Source organism: Achroia grisella, unplaced genomic scaffold (assembly GCF_030625045.1).
Source record: "Achroia grisella isolate CSIRO2021 unplaced genomic scaffold, CSIRO_AGI_Agris_v1 utg1304, whole genome shotgun sequence".
Classification (NCBI taxonomy): domain Eukaryota; kingdom Metazoa; phylum Arthropoda; class Insecta; order Lepidoptera; family Pyralidae; genus Achroia; species Achroia grisella.
This window is the reverse complement of record NW_026712617.1, coordinates 18,821-40,022: the sequence shown is the minus strand read 5'-3', so window position 1 is coordinate 40,022 and position 21,202 is coordinate 18,821. Positions and strand designations below refer to the sequence as shown.

General features: G+C 31.6%; 1 protein-coding gene across 6 annotated transcripts; it reads left to right on the top strand.

Annotated features, from left to right (window-relative positions):
* Positions 1-564: 564 nt before the first annotated feature.
* LOC131855102 (facilitated trehalose transporter Tret1) lies at positions 565-20,893 on the top strand. 6 transcript variants are annotated; one of them, XM_059206324.1, is made up of 14 exons: positions 565-721; positions 7,118-7,247; positions 7,616-7,720; positions 9,465-9,667; positions 10,820-10,975; positions 11,753-11,836; positions 12,442-12,529; positions 13,868-14,001; positions 15,347-15,556; positions 16,294-16,359; positions 16,962-17,060; positions 17,414-17,559; positions 19,268-19,388; positions 20,804-20,893. In XM_059206324.1, the coding sequence occupies exons 2-14, from the start codon at positions 7,118-7,120 to the stop codon at positions 20,888-20,890; spliced, it is 1,629 nt and encodes a 542-aa protein (XP_059062307.1). In that variant the 5' UTR covers positions 565-721; the 3' UTR covers positions 20,891-20,893. The 6 variants fall into 6 exon arrangements, with proteins under 6 accessions (XP_059062307.1, XP_059062306.1, XP_059062308.1 ...); XM_059206323.1 differs by lacking the exon at positions 565-721 and adding an exon at positions 3,153-3,190; XM_059206325.1 differs by lacking the exon at positions 565-721 and adding an exon at positions 3,382-3,588.
* The last annotated feature ends 309 nt before the right edge of the window (positions 20,894-21,202 follow it).

The window sequence follows — 21,202 nt, the reverse complement described above, 5'->3', positions numbered from 1 at the left end:
TGATACCATACCCCCTCGCCTCTGTACCCAGGACCTATCGTGTATACGAAATCTATATTTACCAGAGGTAGACTGTAAAAAGTTGCCTCGGTATAGGTACCTCAATCACACCTACTTTTGTTGGCATGCAGATTGGTTTGAAATCTTAAGTAGATTGGTATGTAAGCTGTGTTTATGTAGTAGGTTGCGAATAGGTTGTGAAGTTATGGGATAAGAGGCACATCACAAAGGATAACATTTTAGTTCTCTGTAACGGCAACTCGTCATGGTATTACGTGTGTCACATGATGTCTGTAGTGCATTTATTTTCATATGTATATAGGTTACAGTTATCCCTTACGTCACGTGTCCTAATCTAGTTGGATTTTTTTATACTACTAATTATATATTATATTTAAATTACAATTACCTAAAACTACACACAAATATTATGTTACTGGGATAAAACTCATCTGTTTGCAAGTATATCAATGATATCTTGTCTAGTCATACGTTTCTTTAGTAGGCGAAATCTGTCGCCTCGTATCACCAATTCGCCATTCACTTCAATGGCTGGCAATCATGTAATTTAGCTTGACTTTGGCCATCTAGTATTAAAACAGACGGTTTCTGTGTTGGTCGTGTGCTACAAAACTTTATCCATCGACCGGTGTAAGACATTGTTATCCTGCAATTCGTGTTCTATCACTAACTGACTACTTTGCTACAGTAGAAAATACAAGTGAGTATCTGTTGATACGTACTTTACTTATAACAACTTAATATATATATACATATGTCTACTAGGTTTACATAATGTTTCATTATATTATTTCCGTATATAAATAGTAAATAGTTGTTAAGTTATAATGTAATAGAATGATCTGAATCTCTGGCACTCTGACGATTTTAAATGCAATACATAATTTTAAATAAGATATAGTGTAAAGAACCGCCTAATGGTACTTCCTCATTTGGTTCGTAAGTTAGTTAATAGGATTTGATTCACCAAAATAAATATTAGCTACAGTAAATCTATATTGGATATAAAATGTAATGTGATTTAATCTTATTGTGTTTTTATATTTGAGCCTAAATAAATTAGTGCTGGTTGGTAGTTTGTATTCACACGTTTCGACTTGTAAAATGTAAACTTACAAGGATTGTTTAAAAGAGCAACACACAAGTTTCTTGCTTATTCTTCTTGTGATGAGACAGCTTTCCGAATAGGCGGTAGATTTAAAAAAATGTTGACTATTCAAAAGTGCTTAAATTAAGTTTATTTGAATAAATGATTTTCTATTCTATTCTATTCTAATTAAAAATAAAATTTTGTTCTTTTATAAAAAGAAATATAATTTATTGCATAGGTAAACTATATGTATACTTAAATCGCTATAACATACTTTCCTCGAAATAAGGAAATGCTTATTCCCTATTAAAGATAGTGTACCTCACACCCTAATATAAATGTGTGTGTCTAAATATATATATATATATATTATTTTTTAGGACAGTTGACTTGATTTCACACATTTTTCTTTAAAGGTATGCACCTTTATTTTTACTTATTATCAGTTACCAATAATTTATTATTAAAATAATTATTTCATTGTACAATATTAAAGTATGCTTTTATTATTATTTATTATTAAGTACGTACTTATTAACCAACTAATATACTTAATTAATGTATTTATAAAGGTACAAAAAGTATAACAATAAACCTATTATTTTCTAAATATAATGTATAATACTCAGTATTAAACATTCTAAATTATAATATATATTTGAAGTTTAATTAATACCCAATAATCAATACACAATTATATTTGATTACGTAATCCTTTCGTAAAAAATACGCTAGCTATAAGAGTAGAAAATGGTACCTATAAAGTACAATGGGTCAATTTCGTTGAAAATATTGTCACTCAACCCTGCATGTTTGATTATTATATTTGAACTGCGTTTATATTTTTTGTAGATGTACAAATTTGTTTTTTAGTTAATAATTAAAAGCCGGGTACAATAGCGTGAGAATAAAACTCGCGATGGAAATCGCAAATTGAACTTACCTACCTACACATGAAAAATATAGGTACCTACATACTATAAGGAAAATTATGTCATACATAGGCGATATATATAGGTACCCAATTGCAATTAGGCTCACCAATGTAACCTTAACATACTTATGAATAGTTATAAAGTATCATATTGTTCAGTTAATTAACATAAAACATATCACATATATCATATAACATATCTAGTATAAAATTATTAGGTTTTTAACAAAAGCTAATTTTTAGAAGTGTTTAAACAACGAATTTGACATTCCACCAATTAAATAAGTAAAAAAATATAAATCTAATCGCCTTAATGCATTCCGAAACATTTTTTGCACGCTATATATATACAAATTGATTTGGTATAGTATACTACATATATAGACATATTACGCCGACCCCAAATAAATGGGATAAGGATGAAGCAGATGATGATGATGATGATGAGTATACTACATATATAACTACAGTATATCTTTGGATGTTCTGATCAGAATTTCAATGTAAACCTACATTTGTTTATGTAATTGTAGACCTATAGGTACGTCAAATGTGATGTACCTGTACTAAACTATACCTAGTATGCAATGTTACTCTAATGCTTCATACACTATACGTAGGGTTATCATCTCTAAAATTGCCAGCAAGCAAGACCGGACAAGATGCGTCAAAACCCCTGTTTTAAGAGTCCAGAAGCTGGACATGTCAACAGGTTATTTTAAACATAGTCAGTGTAATAAAAAGCAGTTAAAAATGTCATAACATCTTTTTATTTATTTCCAGACCTTAAAATTTAATGTAGTATATTTATAACATCATTTTAAATGTACCTAACAAACAGGAATCTTATTACAGTTTGTTACATACTGTTACAGTATACATTGTTTGTTTTTTAATAATCAGTTCGATTCTATTTCTTCTTAAAATAAAACACAAATTATTGATATACCTGTTAGGTGTATATCAGCCTCCTCACCGATTACGATTTTATAATAGTAGACCCCACCACAACAATACTTGTACTCTAATATTAACCCTAAAAGAATTCATACACCGGACGCTCCCAGGATGCCCTCTAAACTAGAAAATATCTGGGGAAACCCGGACGGATGGCAGCCCTAACTATACGGAATGCTTATGATTGCGTAAAGTTACCATACCTACGTACCTATGTACTTTGAATCTGATTGCCGAGTGTTGATGATCGCTGGTTGTAATAAATCAAATAACAAGAACGAATCTTAATTATAAAACAAAATATTTTTATCTATTTAAGTAGACATTATATATTTATTTGAAATAATTGTCAGTTTATCTGTGCGTTTTTGCCCGCTTACACTGAATAATACTGGTATATTGTAGTAAGCTTTATGTCTGTCACTTTTCAATCGATTTGCATGAAGAATGGACGTAGTACGACGTCGCGGGATTAGCTAGTATGTACTATATTCGTGGAGATACTACAATAGCACTAAAAAATGATGACTGGCATAGATGATACTTCAACCGTGCCCAAGGTCTCCTTCTACAATAATAACCACAGGTACATAAATGAAGAGATTTATTCAGCAATACATCAGTATATATTATTATAATATTTGTACTATTCAAAATTCAAAGTTAAACTTACTAGTAAAGCTGAATGAATTTCCAATCAGCATTTCTACATAGCCTCAGCGCTGATTTAACTAATTGGGATTTTTTTGTATGATGAAGAAAATAGTATACCCGCCCGCGCTAATTGTTTACACTTGCGGGCACCAGTGAAGGACGAACTTGAGGCCAGGTTAGTTTGCCCATTGTGTGATGGTGAATGTTATCGAGAAAGAATAAGGTCTACTATCTGTAGTTCTTATACTTTACTACCTATACCGCGCAACAGCGTCTGCATCACCCTTACTTAACATATGTATATATATTATGTTATATATAATTTGTCTAATTTGTATATTATCTTTTTAAATTGTAGCCTACGTATTATTCTGATGTATGAGCTATATTATTGTAAAGTTTCTTCAAAATCCTTTTAGTAGTTTTTGCATGAACGAGTAACAAACATCCATCCATTCTCACATAGCACTAATATTGACTTCATCGAACCTCAATTTGGACATTTGTTCTTCATAAGTTGTAAAAAGGTTGTAGGCTTATAGTTTATTTATATTTATTTTGATGTTCCTTTCAGTTAGGCGTAATTGATTGTCGTGTTTAATGTCAGAGCATATCATCTTTATCGTGATCATTTGACAGTTTCATTTCAGTATGAATCATGTTTAGTCTGGCGTTTTAACTCTATCAAAGCATTCCTTTTTTCTGTTATTTTTCCGGTGCATCTATTTTGTAGTGCAATTAATTTGAAAATATTACCTAGGTACTAAATAATCATAATTTTATGACTAAATGAATTAAATTTGTAATAACTGTTGCATTCATTATTCTTTTTTTTTTAATTAATTTACATAGTACCTCAGACGATTGGTTCTTGGAAATTACTAGGTAATGGATATGTTAGCATTGGTTATTCCCACGTAGAACATCTAAATATATGATATTTGATGTTGACCACGAATATGACGGGGTCTGGGTGATAGAATGTACATGTATTAATTAATAATTACTAATACAAAAGACTTTTATTTTGCAATAATAATACTGTAAACACTATAATACTGTGCTAATGAGCAGTACCAATTTTTATCGAGAGACTGTTTCGCGTGAATTTTTAACGGATTTTTTTCCTGAACGCCAAGTAAATTTCATCAACAGTCAACAATGGACCTGTTTTGTTGTTCCAAAATATATGTATTTTTAGTATATATGTACATACCTATTTCAACAATACTCAGCAATGACTGCGTCATAATAACTAATTAATTTGTAAAGAGCCGTCTTGCTTGATCACCAGTGTGTTGTACTCTAACGTATATCGAATGGTACAAAATACTTAATTAACAGTTCTATGTAAGTAATAGCTTAGGTTTAATATTGAAATATTTACACGGTGTTTAAAGAAGTACAATTATTTGATCGAAATTATAGTTAATTGAGTAGATATATATACGAGTATGTTCATAACTCATACATAGCATAATATTATCAAATAATCTTTACTCTGTCCTAACTCATAACTAGACTAATATAATATTATTATATATTGTTGTTCTTTTTCTTAATATTATTCAATTAAAATTATACTTTATTTCCGCATCTAAGACTTGGAACAAAATATCAATATTTCTAGTATTGAGAAATCTCGAAGCGCTCACGGCTCACGATTGCTTTCTGCTATTTCTATCTAAATGCACTTTATACAAATTTCAGTGTATGAACAGCAGTATGCACTCTCTGTTAAACTAACTCAGCTAAAGTGGAGCAACGGAGAGCTCTTTTGTTCCAGCAATACAGGCCGTTTATCGTGCAAACATTTGTATAAACTTTTCCACAGATAATATCATATGTTGAGTCTTACATATTATATACATTTTGAATTAAATTGTAGAAAACATGTAATATTGACATAGTTATTCAATTTTAAATGTTTTTGTAATTTTTATTACTTTACCATCAAAGTACTTACAATAAAAGAAAAAGTTACTGAGAAAACTAGTTGTATCTACTTAGATACATAAGTATAAACGTGTATACATAGATGTGTATACCTACTTAGGTATAAACATCAATTGATTTAAACTGGAACCGAAGAGAACTGGTTTTTTTCTAGCTTATCTTATCTCTGATATTTAAAGATAAAGCATCTTCATGTTATCGATATGTTTGTTTTGCTGGTAGTACATAAGAGAACCGAATTAATAAATTTGTACGTAATCCCTAGTTCGTAATAATACCTATTTTCAAAAATCCTTAGCACTCCTTTATGGTCTACCATCATTCAGATTAAACAATCCTCTTCTTTCGCTGTTTATAAGCAAATCATTTGCATATCTTATAATTATGGTTAATACATGACGGCCTCGGTCTGCGTCAGCGGTTTAACACATCGCCTTACTTTCTATAGTCGCGGGTTTGATTCCTAGCACGGCACAATCATTTGTATTCATGGATATGATTCTTTGTATCGATCTAGGTATTTACTGTGTATAATATGTATGTATTTACGAAAAAAATATATTTATATATTTGTATCAGTTATCGCAGCTTTAGCTTCTTTAACTGGAGTGTTGTGTGAATTGTCCTGAGATTATATGTAGATTATTATTATATGTTATATGAAAACATGAAAGATGGAACTAGGAGTGAAAAAAAAACACTATTATACTAGGCGGCCTGGCCATCGTGGTAATTGTAGACTGTACGAGTATGAGCAGAAAGTATATATATACATTAAAAATAACCAAAGTCCAGCGTGATTTATTTATGATCAATCATTTATTTATCCTAGACAAAGAGATAAATAATTGTCAACAAGTAATCTTATTACAGATAAAGTGACTTAGTGAAGTGGTAACGAAAAAGGACAGTATAAATATATAAAGATAGTTTACTTAAGCACATAAACAAATAAATTTACCATACTTTGGAACAAGATATTTATTTCTAGGGCGTACTTTTAGCTCTTAGTTCTTATAGCTCAAGGTGAAAGCGGTTTCACAGTAGTGGTGAAGACAGTAGGTACGCGGTGAGCAACAGGAATATTAATTTATGTTTATCTCGGATTACAATATACAAAAGTTATGAAAACAACTCGTATATTTTGGAATTCACTACGTTTGCAAATGTAGGTATAGAAGACTATATGAATATTTACTTCACGAATATCATGAGCAAGAAGTTGATAACTATGGAAAGCACTTGAGCTTTGACGACTGCCGGTTCAGTTCTACCTAGGCTTCACAGAACTTGTACTTTATTTGTTGAAGTACGTCCCTTCCATACTAATTTATTATCCAAATCGTTTCTACGAGAATTCTGGATAAGTCGAAAACCGCAAACTAATGTGCTTGCAAAGTAATAATACTGATTTTCATTATAAACCCTATATAGACTAAAATTTCAATTAGTAAAGGTTTGTTTTTATTCAATAAATTTTATTATAATATTTTTTTATTTTCCAGATGTCATCGCGGAATAATCAGTCAGAAGATGGAGTTACAAACAATAACAGCCAGTACGGCTACAGGAAAGATTTCCGTACGGCTTTCCCCCAACTCATAGCGGTCAGCGTAAAAAATTTGTTATTATTAGGTAAATATCTATTCTTCTATATTTTTTACATAGAGATAGCCAGAGGACTTAATTTTCTTCATTGTTGTTTTCTTTCTCTTCTTTAATTAATTTTAATGGCACAGAAGCTGACGCTTTTTTGTATTATAATTTTCCCCTACCGTCCAGTTCAGTATACGGATTCAATTGAGTGGAACTGATATTTCAGATTTCCCGAAATTACAGTAGGTCCGTGCCTGCGATGAAGAGAAATAGAGAAAGTTCAGTATTAAACATAAATCGAATAAATCTACGTAGATTTTGTCGACTACTATGTACATACTTATAACAGGTAAACTCAACTATTTTGGAACTATCATACAGTTCTACTTACTTTACTTATATTTCAGGTTATGGCATGACTCTTGGCTTCCCAACTATCCTCATACCCGCTGTAGAAAATCCAGTAGAAGGAGAAGTATTACATTTGACCAATACTGAATTGTCTTGGATAAGTAAGTATAAATAATTTTAGTTTTTGTTTGTTTCGTACAGAAATCGCGCTGTAGGTCGACAATGATTACAAGCTGACAATGAGATTTTAAGTAAAATAAAAAAAGTGACCTATGCTATCTTACATTTGCACCACAAAGTGCATCAGTGTCTGTTTCGAGGACAAATCGTCCTAGCGGAACATAAAACTTTCCTTATAAAAATTAAGGTGTTTACACCTTAATTTTTATGTATAGTTTAATCTGTATTTTATTATTCACAAAATGCTTATGTGATGAAATAATTATTAAAAATAAGTACGAGTACTTTGGTAATAGAGAGTACTTTGTGTTTATATAAATCACTAGGTATATGTTTATTATATTGGTGGTTAACCTCATCTCGTTCAATTCACAGCGACCTCCGGTTCAAAGTCAGTTGGCGTTGTATTTATAAAGGCTATGTAACACCACATGACAATCACAGTAACTGAACTCGTAATCATTTCACCTTGTGATGTTACACAACCTTTATATCGCAGAGGTCACATTTATAGGAAAACTCTCTAAATCGAAGTGTACCCATCATTGGTTGTCTTCATTTACATATTAAAGTATGCCAATATTTGCTATTGCGGCACACTGTGGTAGTATGGTAGATAAAATTATTCTTTTTTGTAGTGATCCAGAATATACTCTTAGTGATGCTGTGGTACTAGTTGCGTTTTTTAAATACATGTTTTGATGATACAATATTTACAATATTCTTTTCTTTTTTATGCATATTTTATTTCTTTCGAAGTTATCCAATAAATTAAACAGAGACTATAGCCATTTATACATGTCATAATACTATGTAGCTATGATGATTGTATACATGCATTACTTTTAATGCATGTATACAATCATTTTTGTATTGTTGTAGTTCACGCATACCGTTATATATGTTGAATATATAACATTAGTAAGAATGAAGACATGTTCCGTACCTACAGCTAATAATACATCACACAAACTATTTATTTATCTTACATTTAATATCGCGAAACTTGAACTAGGACATCAGACTACAGAGACATACAGAGATGCTTTATATTTGCGGTTGTTTTGTGAATTTGTGAGATCAAGTTTGTATATTTAACCACTTTTTTTAAATTATTTATTATTTATTAAAGCTTCAATGCACAAGTATACAAGGCGGACTCGACTCGACTTCGAGTCAAATATAGTCTGTTAAAAATTTTAATATATACATTTTTATAAAGCTATCTTACGGCCCACAAGAGGGTGGTAAAGCTCGCCTATACATGAACAGCACTATGGACATCATTTTACCATGTGGCAGTCGAGATACCAAAGCATGCATACGCAAAGGATTCATTTCCATTCCACAGGATTGTCTTATCTTTTTCCTATTTCATTGCCTAATCTACACCCTACAACCGAAATATCGTTTACAAAAGAAGCTGCTTGGCGGCTAAATTAGATGAGATCATCTTTATAATATTTGTATCAACTTTATATCATCACCCTATTGCAGTCCTCTACTGGACATAGACCTCTCCCATGGCACGCCATTAGGCACGATCTTCAGCCCTTGTATTGTAAAACAAATAAAAATAATTGTTTACCTTTGCTTCAACATTTAACATTTGAGTGATTTATAACTTACAACAAATACTAATTCTACTTGTTGGTTTCTGAGATGGATATTTTGTAACCTGACTAGTGAGGACTGGACTTAAGATAATTTATCTTTTTATTTCAGGTTCGATCAATTATATAGTAGTGCCCTTTGGATGCGCTATATCCGGGATAGTGACGTCACCGTTAGGTCGAAGAAAGGCCATGCAAGTGGTCAATATACCATTCTTTGTAGCGTGGCTGTTGTTTCACTACGCGAGTACCACGGCATATCTGTATGGTGCATTAATACTGACGGGGTTGGCTGGTGGAGTCTTAGAAGCGCCGGTAAGAATATAGTGTAATAATTGGGAATTTTCACATTAATAAATACCATAAAGATAATTAACAATAAGTTTCTTCTTGAACTCGATGAATCATATTTCTCATTTTTTCAATTGTGCTTGTTAGATAGTTAGGTACAGAATTATTTAAATATTTAATATTTGTTAGATTAATAAGTAAAAGTAATAAATACTAATAACTTATTTATTCTGTTTATACGTTCTTATATCTTTCTCAATGATTGTGTTGCTCTATCGTTTATATAAAGTGGAATCACGTTTCAAATTCCTATAGATGTTAATCCCCGTACAATACAAATATTGTATTTATGTTTATGCAATATAACAAAATACATACTCACAAGTGCAAGGAAGCTAGAAGTAAAATGTTACAACTATTCTATCTGCGTAGAGGTTCGCTATGGAGAAGATCCGCAGAACGAAAATAACTTTTATGGCGACGGCGACGGTATTTTGTATACTGGAATATCATCTGAGGTAAATTTTGTACTGGTCTTCTGTGTGGGTGCCTTATAGGTGAAGCCTAATTGAGTCACCAAGCAGCTTGCTTAACATGTGTTTTGGTTAATAGGTGAGTTAAGTCAGTAAAATTGCAGAGTATGGAGGCATGACATCCTAGTCTGAATGATTGGAATGGCAAAGCATAAATGATATCACGGATGCACATCATGGCGTCATGTAGGTAATGCTGTATATAGGCGACGGTTACCACTTACCATCAGGTGGACATTCCTCATGTATGAGATTATAATTGCTGAATTAAGAAAACTAGAACGTCGACAAACAACGACGCCTGATATACAATCCATTTATGAGGATACCAAGAACGTGATGTCATTGGTGCTCTTCATGTGTTGGCGACGGTTACTATCATCAGACCGGCCATCTGCATGTTGGTCATTTTTTTATTGGGGGCTTTGGGCCATTGTTAGGTCTTAGGACATGTAACACTGGGACCTATATGTTGTGATCGCCCTTTTTTATGTTAGGAGCGATGGTTTTTATCTCCGCAGGATATAGTATATATACTTTCCAAAGGAGATATTTCGTTTATACATGAGTGGGCCAAATGTTGGCCATTCCAGTGTCTTAAAAATATGTGTATTCTATCTTAATTTAAATTTGTATAATGTAGGTGTTGACATATGTAGCGGAGATCACTCAGCCACATCTCCGCGGCGCCCTGACCGCCACCAGCTCTCTGTGCATTATTCTTGGAGTATTTACTCAGTTCCTGTTTGGACTGTTTCTATATTGGAGGACGGTCGCGCTGGTGAACATTGTCTTTACGGTAAGTAGGTTGAAATTTTTACAAGCTATATAATTTACCTACATATATATTTACATGGCGTTTGTAATATCTTAACTTTTATCTTATTTGAGGTAAAGTTGCGGTTCTAAACAAGATGTGTTTAATAAGTGATATGAACAGCTTCTCATTTATATGAACATTATACTGTAAATCCTATGAAATATTAAGAACAACAAGAAGAATATTGCGTTATGCGATAAATATAATAATTATACAGTATTTTTTTGTACTGATAAGTGTAGGTGAAACATTGATGTAGAACTTTATTTTGGTTACGGCGTCTATATCAATCAATATAAGATACAAGTGAAATATTAATGGAAAATAAATAGAAATATAATAAATAAAATACAAATTACAATGTCAAAATTACTATTTACATTTGAGTTACAAATCAGTTACTGTCTCGATTATTAGATTTAATAATATAATTACATAATAATTTAATTTTGAAATAATTAATGTTTTAATTATAAAATACAAATTCTACTTTTCGTTGACTTTTGAGGTACGTAGGTACAATACGTTTATATAGATTCAATATATTACCATACCAGATTATGTATTGGTGATTTCTACGTTTGGACGGTACACATATATAATATTTTTATTATAAACTGTACGAGTATATTTTCATAATTTAACTATTTTCGAAAATGAGCCATATTTCGTGTATTGTTAAATTTAAATTTAATATATCCCAATATTTTTTATAGTACACATACCTATTCCGTTTTGAAATTTATAATATTTCAGATTCTAGCAGTGGTGGCCCTATGTTTTGTCCCTGAGTCACCGCATTGGCTGGTATCAAAAAAACGACACAACGACGCTCAAAAGGTAAATCTTTAATTCAGTATAGTAATTATTCAATATTTTAAAGGTAAGGCGAAAGGATTTTTTGGTAATATGAACTGATTACTCCATCGCTAGCTATATACCACATCGGGTTGACCTCCACGCGGTTCCCCCTGGAAACCATCATGGGAATCCTAGTGAATTTGTCACGATGGACTAAATGACCTGACCTCATACTCGTCTTATCATTCTCCACAAGTGCCCCGCCAGCGTAAAATTTTGATAAGTATATAGTAATATTAGTATAATATTATAAGTAGGTAATTAGGAGTTTAAAGGTTGCGTAAGAAAAGCTTTAAAAGGAGCAAATGTTTTGCCAGTTCCTTTTATTTGAAACTGAAATAGCTAAATAACACTCGTGCCTACATAAAAGTAATATCTTCTTTTTATGAGGAATATAAATTGCTACTGTATAGCTATAGGATATAAATGTATTTTACATATTCCATGTAGGTATGTATTTTTCTTTCCTGCCGTGTGTAATTTTTTATACCAAAGTAATTAGCGAATTATGAAATAGACTAATTAGTATGAATACTTGAAAAATAGCAATTATTATATTACCTTTATTTATGTATGTGTTTCAGAGTTTACAATGGTTGAGAGGGTGGACCAACGCAAGTGCAGTTGAAGAGGAGTTGAAAGATATTCAAAACTTGTACAAAAGGAAAAAAGGTTTCGTAAATTTTTACAGATGAATAATTGCTGTAATTAAAGCATTTCCAATTTTTATACACTGGTTTAAATATTTATTGTATATTTCAATGCTGTAGTATAAGAAAACACGGGCTAAGAAGGGAAAGGAAAGATCGATTAAAATGTAAAAGACTGGGCATCCACTTCTTTCACTTCACCTCATTCACTTGCCAAGGTAATCGCGGTAACATTTGTGCACGCCGGAATTCTGTGGGAGCATGGTATTTCTCAAATCAAGTGGTCAGTGGACACATTCGTGCTGTACAACTATGCACGCTTATGTAGTGTGACTGTCACTTGGGGCTACTTGACTATAACACAACTATTAATTGAAAGGTATAATGCCAATCTTTAAAACTATTGGTTGAGTCAATTAGTTAAGAATAAATATATTGTTGATGCCGTTACTTTACTCTATATTACAAATAAAGTATATACTATCTATTTATCAATCTAAGATACCGAAAGTTAAAGTAACAAACAAACACACTGCCACATTAGTAATAATAATAATAATAAAAAGGATAATAATAGAAAGAAAGAATTAAACTATTATCAATATGATTAAACGGTTTCTACCAAGAATTATTTTATGTTAAATAAAGGTATATCTCTCTCTATTTTCAACTAAGTTGCACTAGTTTGTGGTCCCGAGCTGACTGGACTATCAGCGAATGTTAATTTCGATAGGTGCCGGCAGTTTTTTCAACTAACGTTACTGGATTGTCCAACGAAATCGTGACACACAGTACGAACGGTATCCGTGCACTTATTGATTGATGCTATACTAGATCTGCGTAGAATACAGTGATTAATAAATCTAAATAATTTTAGGTATAATTGATTAGATTTATTAATTAACTTTAAACAACTTCTCAATTAAAATTGGGGTATTTCTTTATTTCTATGGCCTCCCTGATGGATGATATTGATGATCAGTAGAGAGGACAATAGGCATCTAAAGTTATCTAGTAATTAGTAATTAATTCACAGCATTCAGTAGATAATTGTAGATTTATGTGGTTGGCGATTTTTCACAGCAGCTATAGGAGTGCTGCCACAATTGCAGTCAATTATATAGACTTATCCTTTGGGAAACACAACAATTGTTCATTTTGATAGTTCAGTCGTGTAGTAATAGATCATCTTCCACAAAATAAGTGTCACAGAGATTAATCAACTCGTGATCACGTCACTGCAACCTAGTCGAAACATTAAGAGAGGTAATAGCTTTATTTACTATAAAAGTATGCGTGTTAAAGCCCATAAACTCTATTAATAATCACTTCTTACTAATTAGTTACAATTTTGTTTTAGTTGAGTTACAAGACGAAGAAGAGTCGTTTACAGAAAAAATTACACATTATTTGGAGCGAAGTTTCTACGTGCCTTTTGCGTTGATTTCTTTCAGTTTTTTCGTCGGACATTTCAGTGGTATGACTACTCTTCAGGTAAATATTTTTTTTATATCTGTGCTGTAGACATTAAATATATTTATATTATCAAAAAACAACGCTTAGTGAATGTTCAGGAACTAAAAAATATTTTGCATGTAAGAGGTAGGTACCTAACCTATTCATATAGCGTTACAATGTAATCTGTGCGCGCTCTAATTATTGTGTCATTGATTTATGGATATCCACAGGTCAGTGATACGATAAACGAGTAAATATATAATTATACTACATTTAATACTATTAATAATTATCCGAATAATTGTAGCCATTTTATATCATTGTATTATATCGTTTCGGTTTTTTAATGCCCAAATACAATATGTTTATTTTGAGTGACATATAAAAAAATGATCTCTTAGGCGTGGTTCATGTATGTACATACATTGCCTATGTTCATGCAAACATAGACGACACTTACAGTTAACCATCAGGTGGGGCATCAGCTTGTTGCCCTTACATTTAGATAAAAAAATACTAAGCTAAAATGGTCTTCTTTGATTTGAATTGCAATATCGAGTAAATGACTGCATTTTGTCCATTATTTAATGCAAGTACATTTCAAGTACCTACAATCCTAGTGTTATTGACAAGATATGGTAATGAATATGTAATATGTCCTAGATAGATATAACTATGACACTGATATGTTTACAATACTTGTTTAATTTAGTTCCCAGTTTACAATGGGTCAGTAGGTACCTACTACATATGTAATAAACTATGTTACTGATTACATTACTAGATATTGCAATCGAGATAATCCTAATTCATTAACTTATGTTCACACCCGGAGACTCTCAAGCCCTTATATATTGTGTTCCAGTGGAGTATTCATAGCAATTTTTTGCCGCTCACCTATTATTCAAGAATTATTTTTTTACATGCAAGTCATGCAAGCATGCAGTTGTACAAATTTTTAATAAGCAATATTGTCGTAGGAGTAGCGTCATCATCCAGTATAATTAGCAACATTCGCAAAGTATAATTAAATAAAATCTAATTGATGGCTTCGTCATTTTGTAGTCTACTGGTTGGTCACTATTTATAATTTGGGTTTAAATTATATATAAGGATTTTTTTATGAATGATAACGGAATGGTACACACGCCTGCACTAACGGTTTACGCTGGCGGGGCATCAGTGGAGGATCATAAGATGAGCATGAGGTCAGGTAAGTTAGCCCATATGCCCAGTGACAAATTTACTAGTCATTTATCGTGATGCTTTCCAGGGGGAACCTCATAAAGGTCAACCTGACATGGTACATTGTTAGCAATGGGATTATAAGTCCACATTATTAACAACCCCTACTAATGCATGTTGCTTGGACTCTGCGAAGACTTTCGCAGTATCCATATTTCAGAGGCTACAAGCTCCAATTGACAAATATTATGCGACGCTCATTATTGGCATTCTGCAAATACTAGGTACAGCAGTGTGTGTATTATTGGTACACTATACAGGAAAGCGGCCGCTGACATTCTTCTCCACGGGCGGAGCTGCAGTTTGCTGTTATTTTGTAGCTGCCTACGATGGCTATTTAAAATACGTAAGTTTTATTTTAATAAATATTTCTTGCTGAACTATTTATATCTATTATTTCTATATATGTACATTAAATATCTATATTAAAAAAATAAATTAAGCATTAGAAGTATTAGTATTGTTTATATATTACGACACTATCTACAAAAACATTTAGCCTCCAATACCCTGAACACCAGTTTTACTGGCCGTCGAGTGTGGGAGAAAACCCACGTGATTTTTAAAAAAAATTATAAAGTCTGGGTATACTAGACATATAGAGAAACTTGCTGGTCCTTAGTCTAAAGAAGTCAAATAAAATTTTATAAGATACAATAGGATATTCTGTAGTTACCATTAAATAAATTTTAAACTTCTGTTTAATAATACACCTATATAAGTATTGTCAACAAAAAGACTTACAAATACAGAGAGAGAAAAACAAATACAGTTCAATTTCGGTACAGTCAGTGCTTCTCAATTTAATCTGTAGACTAAACTGGGCGGGAAGGAAAAAATATTCATCAGAAAAAATTGCTTGCAAAAGTGACTGAAATGTCCTTTACGAATAAATTACTTTTTAATTTGAATTAATATGCCCAGGAATACTTAAACACAGGCTAACATGCTGATAATGAGGATAAAGTAATAAAAATAAATAGTTACAAACGCCGGTAGCTTACCTAATTAAACTGGCAGGAAGTTTGCAGTGATTGAATAGAAAATTATGGGCACTGTTAGATATTATATGTCATGTTACAGGATGGGGTACCCCAAACCACAGAAATAAATGCCACCACTGCGACAGACAGTTTTATTGACGATATGGTAAGAAATTATTTATTTACTGCAAGTTTCGTATCCATCAATAATTATAGAATTCTTATCTCTCGGTACGAGTTAACTCATACTCTTTTCTGATATATTTACCTTTAAACATAACCAATTGATTTTGTTGCATAAAAAAGTACTGTAATTGTGATACACTGTATGTCACCGGTGCAGCGGTGGTCTAGCGGTCTAGCACACCGACGTACTTCCATTTGTCGATGGTTCGAATTGTAATCCCCGCATGGTGTTATTGTTTGTATTGTTCTGGGTGTTTTCTATGCATATCATGTATGCATTTATCAAAAAATATATATTTCTATGAGTTGTCAGTATGTTCTATCAGTACCCATAGCACAAGCTCTGCTTTACTTGGAACTACATAGTGGTGTGTAAATTGTACAAAAAAATATATCGACTTAAATGCGGATTTGGCGACTATAGGGAGTATACAGGATTATGAATATGTTCTGATTATCCTATACTACTCGACAGATATCGATATAATAAACGGTGTACGGCTAAAAAATCACAACTGCAAATATTATCTCAATTAGGTCACCCTAGGTGAGCATTTATCTTTTGTTTTTTTTTAATTTCAGGGTAATTCGTATTCATGGATACCGACAACACTCCTTATGTTGTTAGCTTTATTGACACACACGGGAATTCGACTTTTACCATGGATATTAATTGGTGAAGTATGTCTGCTAAATCATCTTCCCACAGTATTGAAATATATCAAAATAAGTATCTGTCAAAGAGATGACCATAATCAACGCTGAAGCTTACTTTATACCTACTTGTTGTCATTTTTTTTTTAAAGGAATTTTACGTTTATTGTATAAGTGTGTACCTATTATTAGACGTGAAGGTGTATTAAAATTAATTAAAATTGAATCTGTACTATAACTGCCTAGTTATATCACAGTGTGTTTAAATAATATACATATATATATGGGTCAAGATATCCTGTTCTAATTGAAGACTACGGATAACAATGCTCATACATAATTACGCACATACGCAGTGGTTAAAAAAAAATTCTTTGCAGATCTTCAGTGCTAAAACTAGATCGGGCGGTGCTGGATTAGCAAGTGCCGTAGGTTACATCTTCGGATTTTTCGCTAACAAACTATACATTGATATGGTTGAGCGTCTTGATTTATGGGGAACGTATGGCCTGTATGGAATTGTGTGGTAAGTAAACAACAATCGTCATAATTGAATTAAATACTACAACAACTATTTTAACGACCTTAATGCAATAAACTTGATAACTGACTGTAGATAACAATGTATTAATTAATTAAGAGAATTGATTTGATTATGTTTCTGTTTGTATATTTATCGAGCTTCAAAAATTAACACCTGCAAAAGGAGACAATTGTTATTGAAAAATCAGAATGCTTACTTTCGAATTGACTATTTAGAACTCACGAAACGTAATTCTAATCAATGTTGAGAGTAACTATAGTATTACTACTGTTGCTGGTTTTTTTAATACAGCTAAATGTATATACTATTAATGTAAATATATTTATAATATGTATATAGATATAGGTACGTTTATTATGAATTTATTTAATTTAATAGAATATACGAATAATTTATAAATAGAAACTGGGTGATATAGTACTTGAAACTTTTGGTAAACACTAATAGTGGTTACCTGATCCATGTTTAGTAATATCTATGATAAATCACTTTGTTATTCTTAAAAATATCATCATATAAGTTATGAAAATATCAAACAGTTGTTACATATTTCTTAATAGAATGCAATATTATATTTAGGTATTACCTAACCAAGCATCATATATATATTTATACTCGTTAAAGTTCACCTTCATTTATAGTAAGTAACAATGTTATTTACATATCGAGTGAAGATACATTATTAATCATTTCCACTCCTAAAACCAAAATATATTCAATAATTTGTTGAATTATATACATATTACTTTCAAGCCGCCGATTGCCGATATCAACTATTTTAATATAATATCATTCGTTTTTGACCTTTTGATATTATATCGGAGACATAATTTATATATAGGTATAATATACAAAGTAATGGTAATCTGAGAGAATTATACACCTAGTTTTATTAACATTCTTTTGTGATATGTTAATAAATATCTAGAACATTATTATCTCTCACTTTTTAAAAGTAAATAAAGCAATAGAATATATTCTTTTATTTTAATATATTATTTATATAAATAAATATAGTTACAGTGCAATTTGTAATTTCAAATAAACAAATTACCACTAAATGCACAAGAGAGTATGTACGTTACTAACATAAAATTTTTGTCTATTTTTGTTCTGGCTAATCATTAAAACGGCTAGACCGATTTTCTTTTAATTTAGATTTTTCTTTATTAAAGTAAAATAAAAGGTAAATTCCACGCAGACGAAATCGCGGGTCACTGCTAGTCATAAATACAATAAAGTGACATTATATTTTATATGTTAACTATAAAATCCATCTTAATAAAATTCGTTGGAAGCATACACACTTTATATTAATATTTATTTATATTTTCAATGACATTATTAGAATAATATTTACAGAATTAGTAGAATTACACTTTATAAACTTCCCTATGCACATGACAGTTACAATATTTCTATTAGGGAGGAAGGGATTGGGAGTAATAGGGAACCAAGTTAGGTGGACCTTCATGTGGTCTCGCTTGGAAACCATAGTGGTTAATTCCTGGTGAATTTGTCATGATGTGCTAACTGGACTAACTTGATGTTCATCCTATCATCCTTCACTGGTGCCTCGCCACCGTTATACAGTTAGCGTAGGCGAGTTTTGCGACCATTTCATTAACATCCATTAATAATAAAAAATATATTTCTATTTGTTAACCTGATAAAATATGTTTTGTTGCAGTACATTGGGCTGTATAATATTTTATTTCACTCTACCTGAAACTGAAGGGAAAAAATTAAGTGACATCGAAAATCACTTCGCAGGTGTAAAGCGACTAACTAATACAGTATACAGATCTAAGGTTTGTAGTTTTACTTATAATATTTAATGCCAACTCTCTAAACCTTGATTCGACACGAATCCAATTCTATCTTTGATTTGCTTGATCTAGCGCTTTTCTTCAATTTTTCCTTCATAATAACTTTCATAAATTCATCGTACCGTATCCAGTGTCTTAACATTTTTGCTCGTCTGTTAGACAAGTAATATAATAAAATATGTTTTGGATAATACATATGTAGGGCACCAACCAAACCACATGTACATACCGTACATAGTCAACACCCAGATCTTTACCGTCATATGCATGAATACATTAGTAGACACACACATAATATATATAATAGTATTGTGTTCCACCTTCCAATCGGATTCCATCTTCATCGGCAGTAAAGTGATGTATTAAACCGCTAGACCATTTATTTACAGTCAGTGTTAATGGCTACCAAACAGATCGGTACTTATATCAAAGTACTATCCGGGTAGATTTCGCACGAAGTCGTCAATGGAACACCTCTATCTCGCCAATTTCTGTTCTTAAACAGCTTGCTTTGTCAACTACCTAAATGTGTGATATGGTAGTGACTTTGCAGAGAACGGAGTCTTGGCATCATAGTCCTACGAAATGGCAACGCACGATACCTCCTATGAGTGTCACGTGGTATCGTAATATGAGGGTACTGTAGATATACGTAAACTACAGTTGCTATTTACCATCAGCTAACTGTCAAGTTGTTTGCCGTTTCAATTACACAAAAAAAACCTAAATGTAATATATGTATATGCATAGTAAAATAGATGATGTTACCATGCGTCCTAATAGCAATGATGTTATTAATACAACGTATGAAGGCCTCGCCTTGGTCTATTTAGTAGTAATATTGCATTCTTGTTATTATAAAGTTTGTTACATTGTTTAAAGTACACCGTGCAGTCCATGGCCTGTCTACAGAACTCGCATACCTACAACGTACGTTATATGTATTATTGCTATAGGTACTAGTTACCTTTACTAGTGGTCGCCCGGTGATTCAAATTTGACCCTAATCAATTGAACAAGCTGTAAGACTTTTAATATTAAAGACAAAGACAAATTATTTATTAATCTAGAATCCCAATCTGACCATAGACTTTAACAATAAATCGTTTTTAGTTATGGGTAAAGATAACGTAAACATCTATAAAAAAAAATTACACTCATTGCCGTGTATGTGACACACACACACACATATATACTCTTATATATATATTAGTCTTTTATATAGCTATTAGCATTCTGGAGTTATTCTCTACACATATGAACCATAAGTGTGCGAAGTTACAAACTCCTACGCCCGAATAATTTTCTTAAAAAGGTGTACAAAGTTATTGTTTCACGTATTAATATATAGGTTATACTAAATGTATCAATAAAAATAAATTAATTCTACTTTACAGAAAATACCGAATCAAGAAGATGCTAAAATGCGAGATTTGAAAGGTGCCGTCAATTCTGCTTTTGAACCTGAAAATTCACAATTGTAAAATAAACTAAGTAGAATAAAAATATTTTGTATATAGGCTTTGGAATTTTAATTAATATCCTTTCTTGGTTTTTAAAATCTAAAAAGAAACCAAAACGGAAGTGCAATCTTTAGCCGGATTACTCTGGGATCTGATACTGTGACTTTGGTCTGCACTATCATATTTTTAATTATATACCAGCAAAGTATTATTTACATATTTCATGTTCGATGACAATATTATGATATTGTCATAGATTTATTCGGTTTAGTTTTTATTACGTTTCAAAAGTACAATACAAAATATATTCACCTCAAAAGATATTGAGATTAG

Bases quoted from the DNA above. Each gene is read 5' to 3' on its own strand.
- LOC131855102 (XM_059206323.1), top strand. From the start codon at position 3,155: ATGGCAGCCCTAACTATACGGAATGCTTATGATTGC. The intron at 7,721-9,464 runs GTAAGTATAAAT...TTTTTATTTCAG, and splicing joins TACTGAATTGTCTTGGATAA to GTTCGATCAATTATATAGTA. The intron at 17,560-19,267 runs GTAAGTAAACAA...GTTTTGTTGCAG, and splicing joins GGCCTGTATGGAATTGTGTG to TACATTGGGCTGTATAATAT.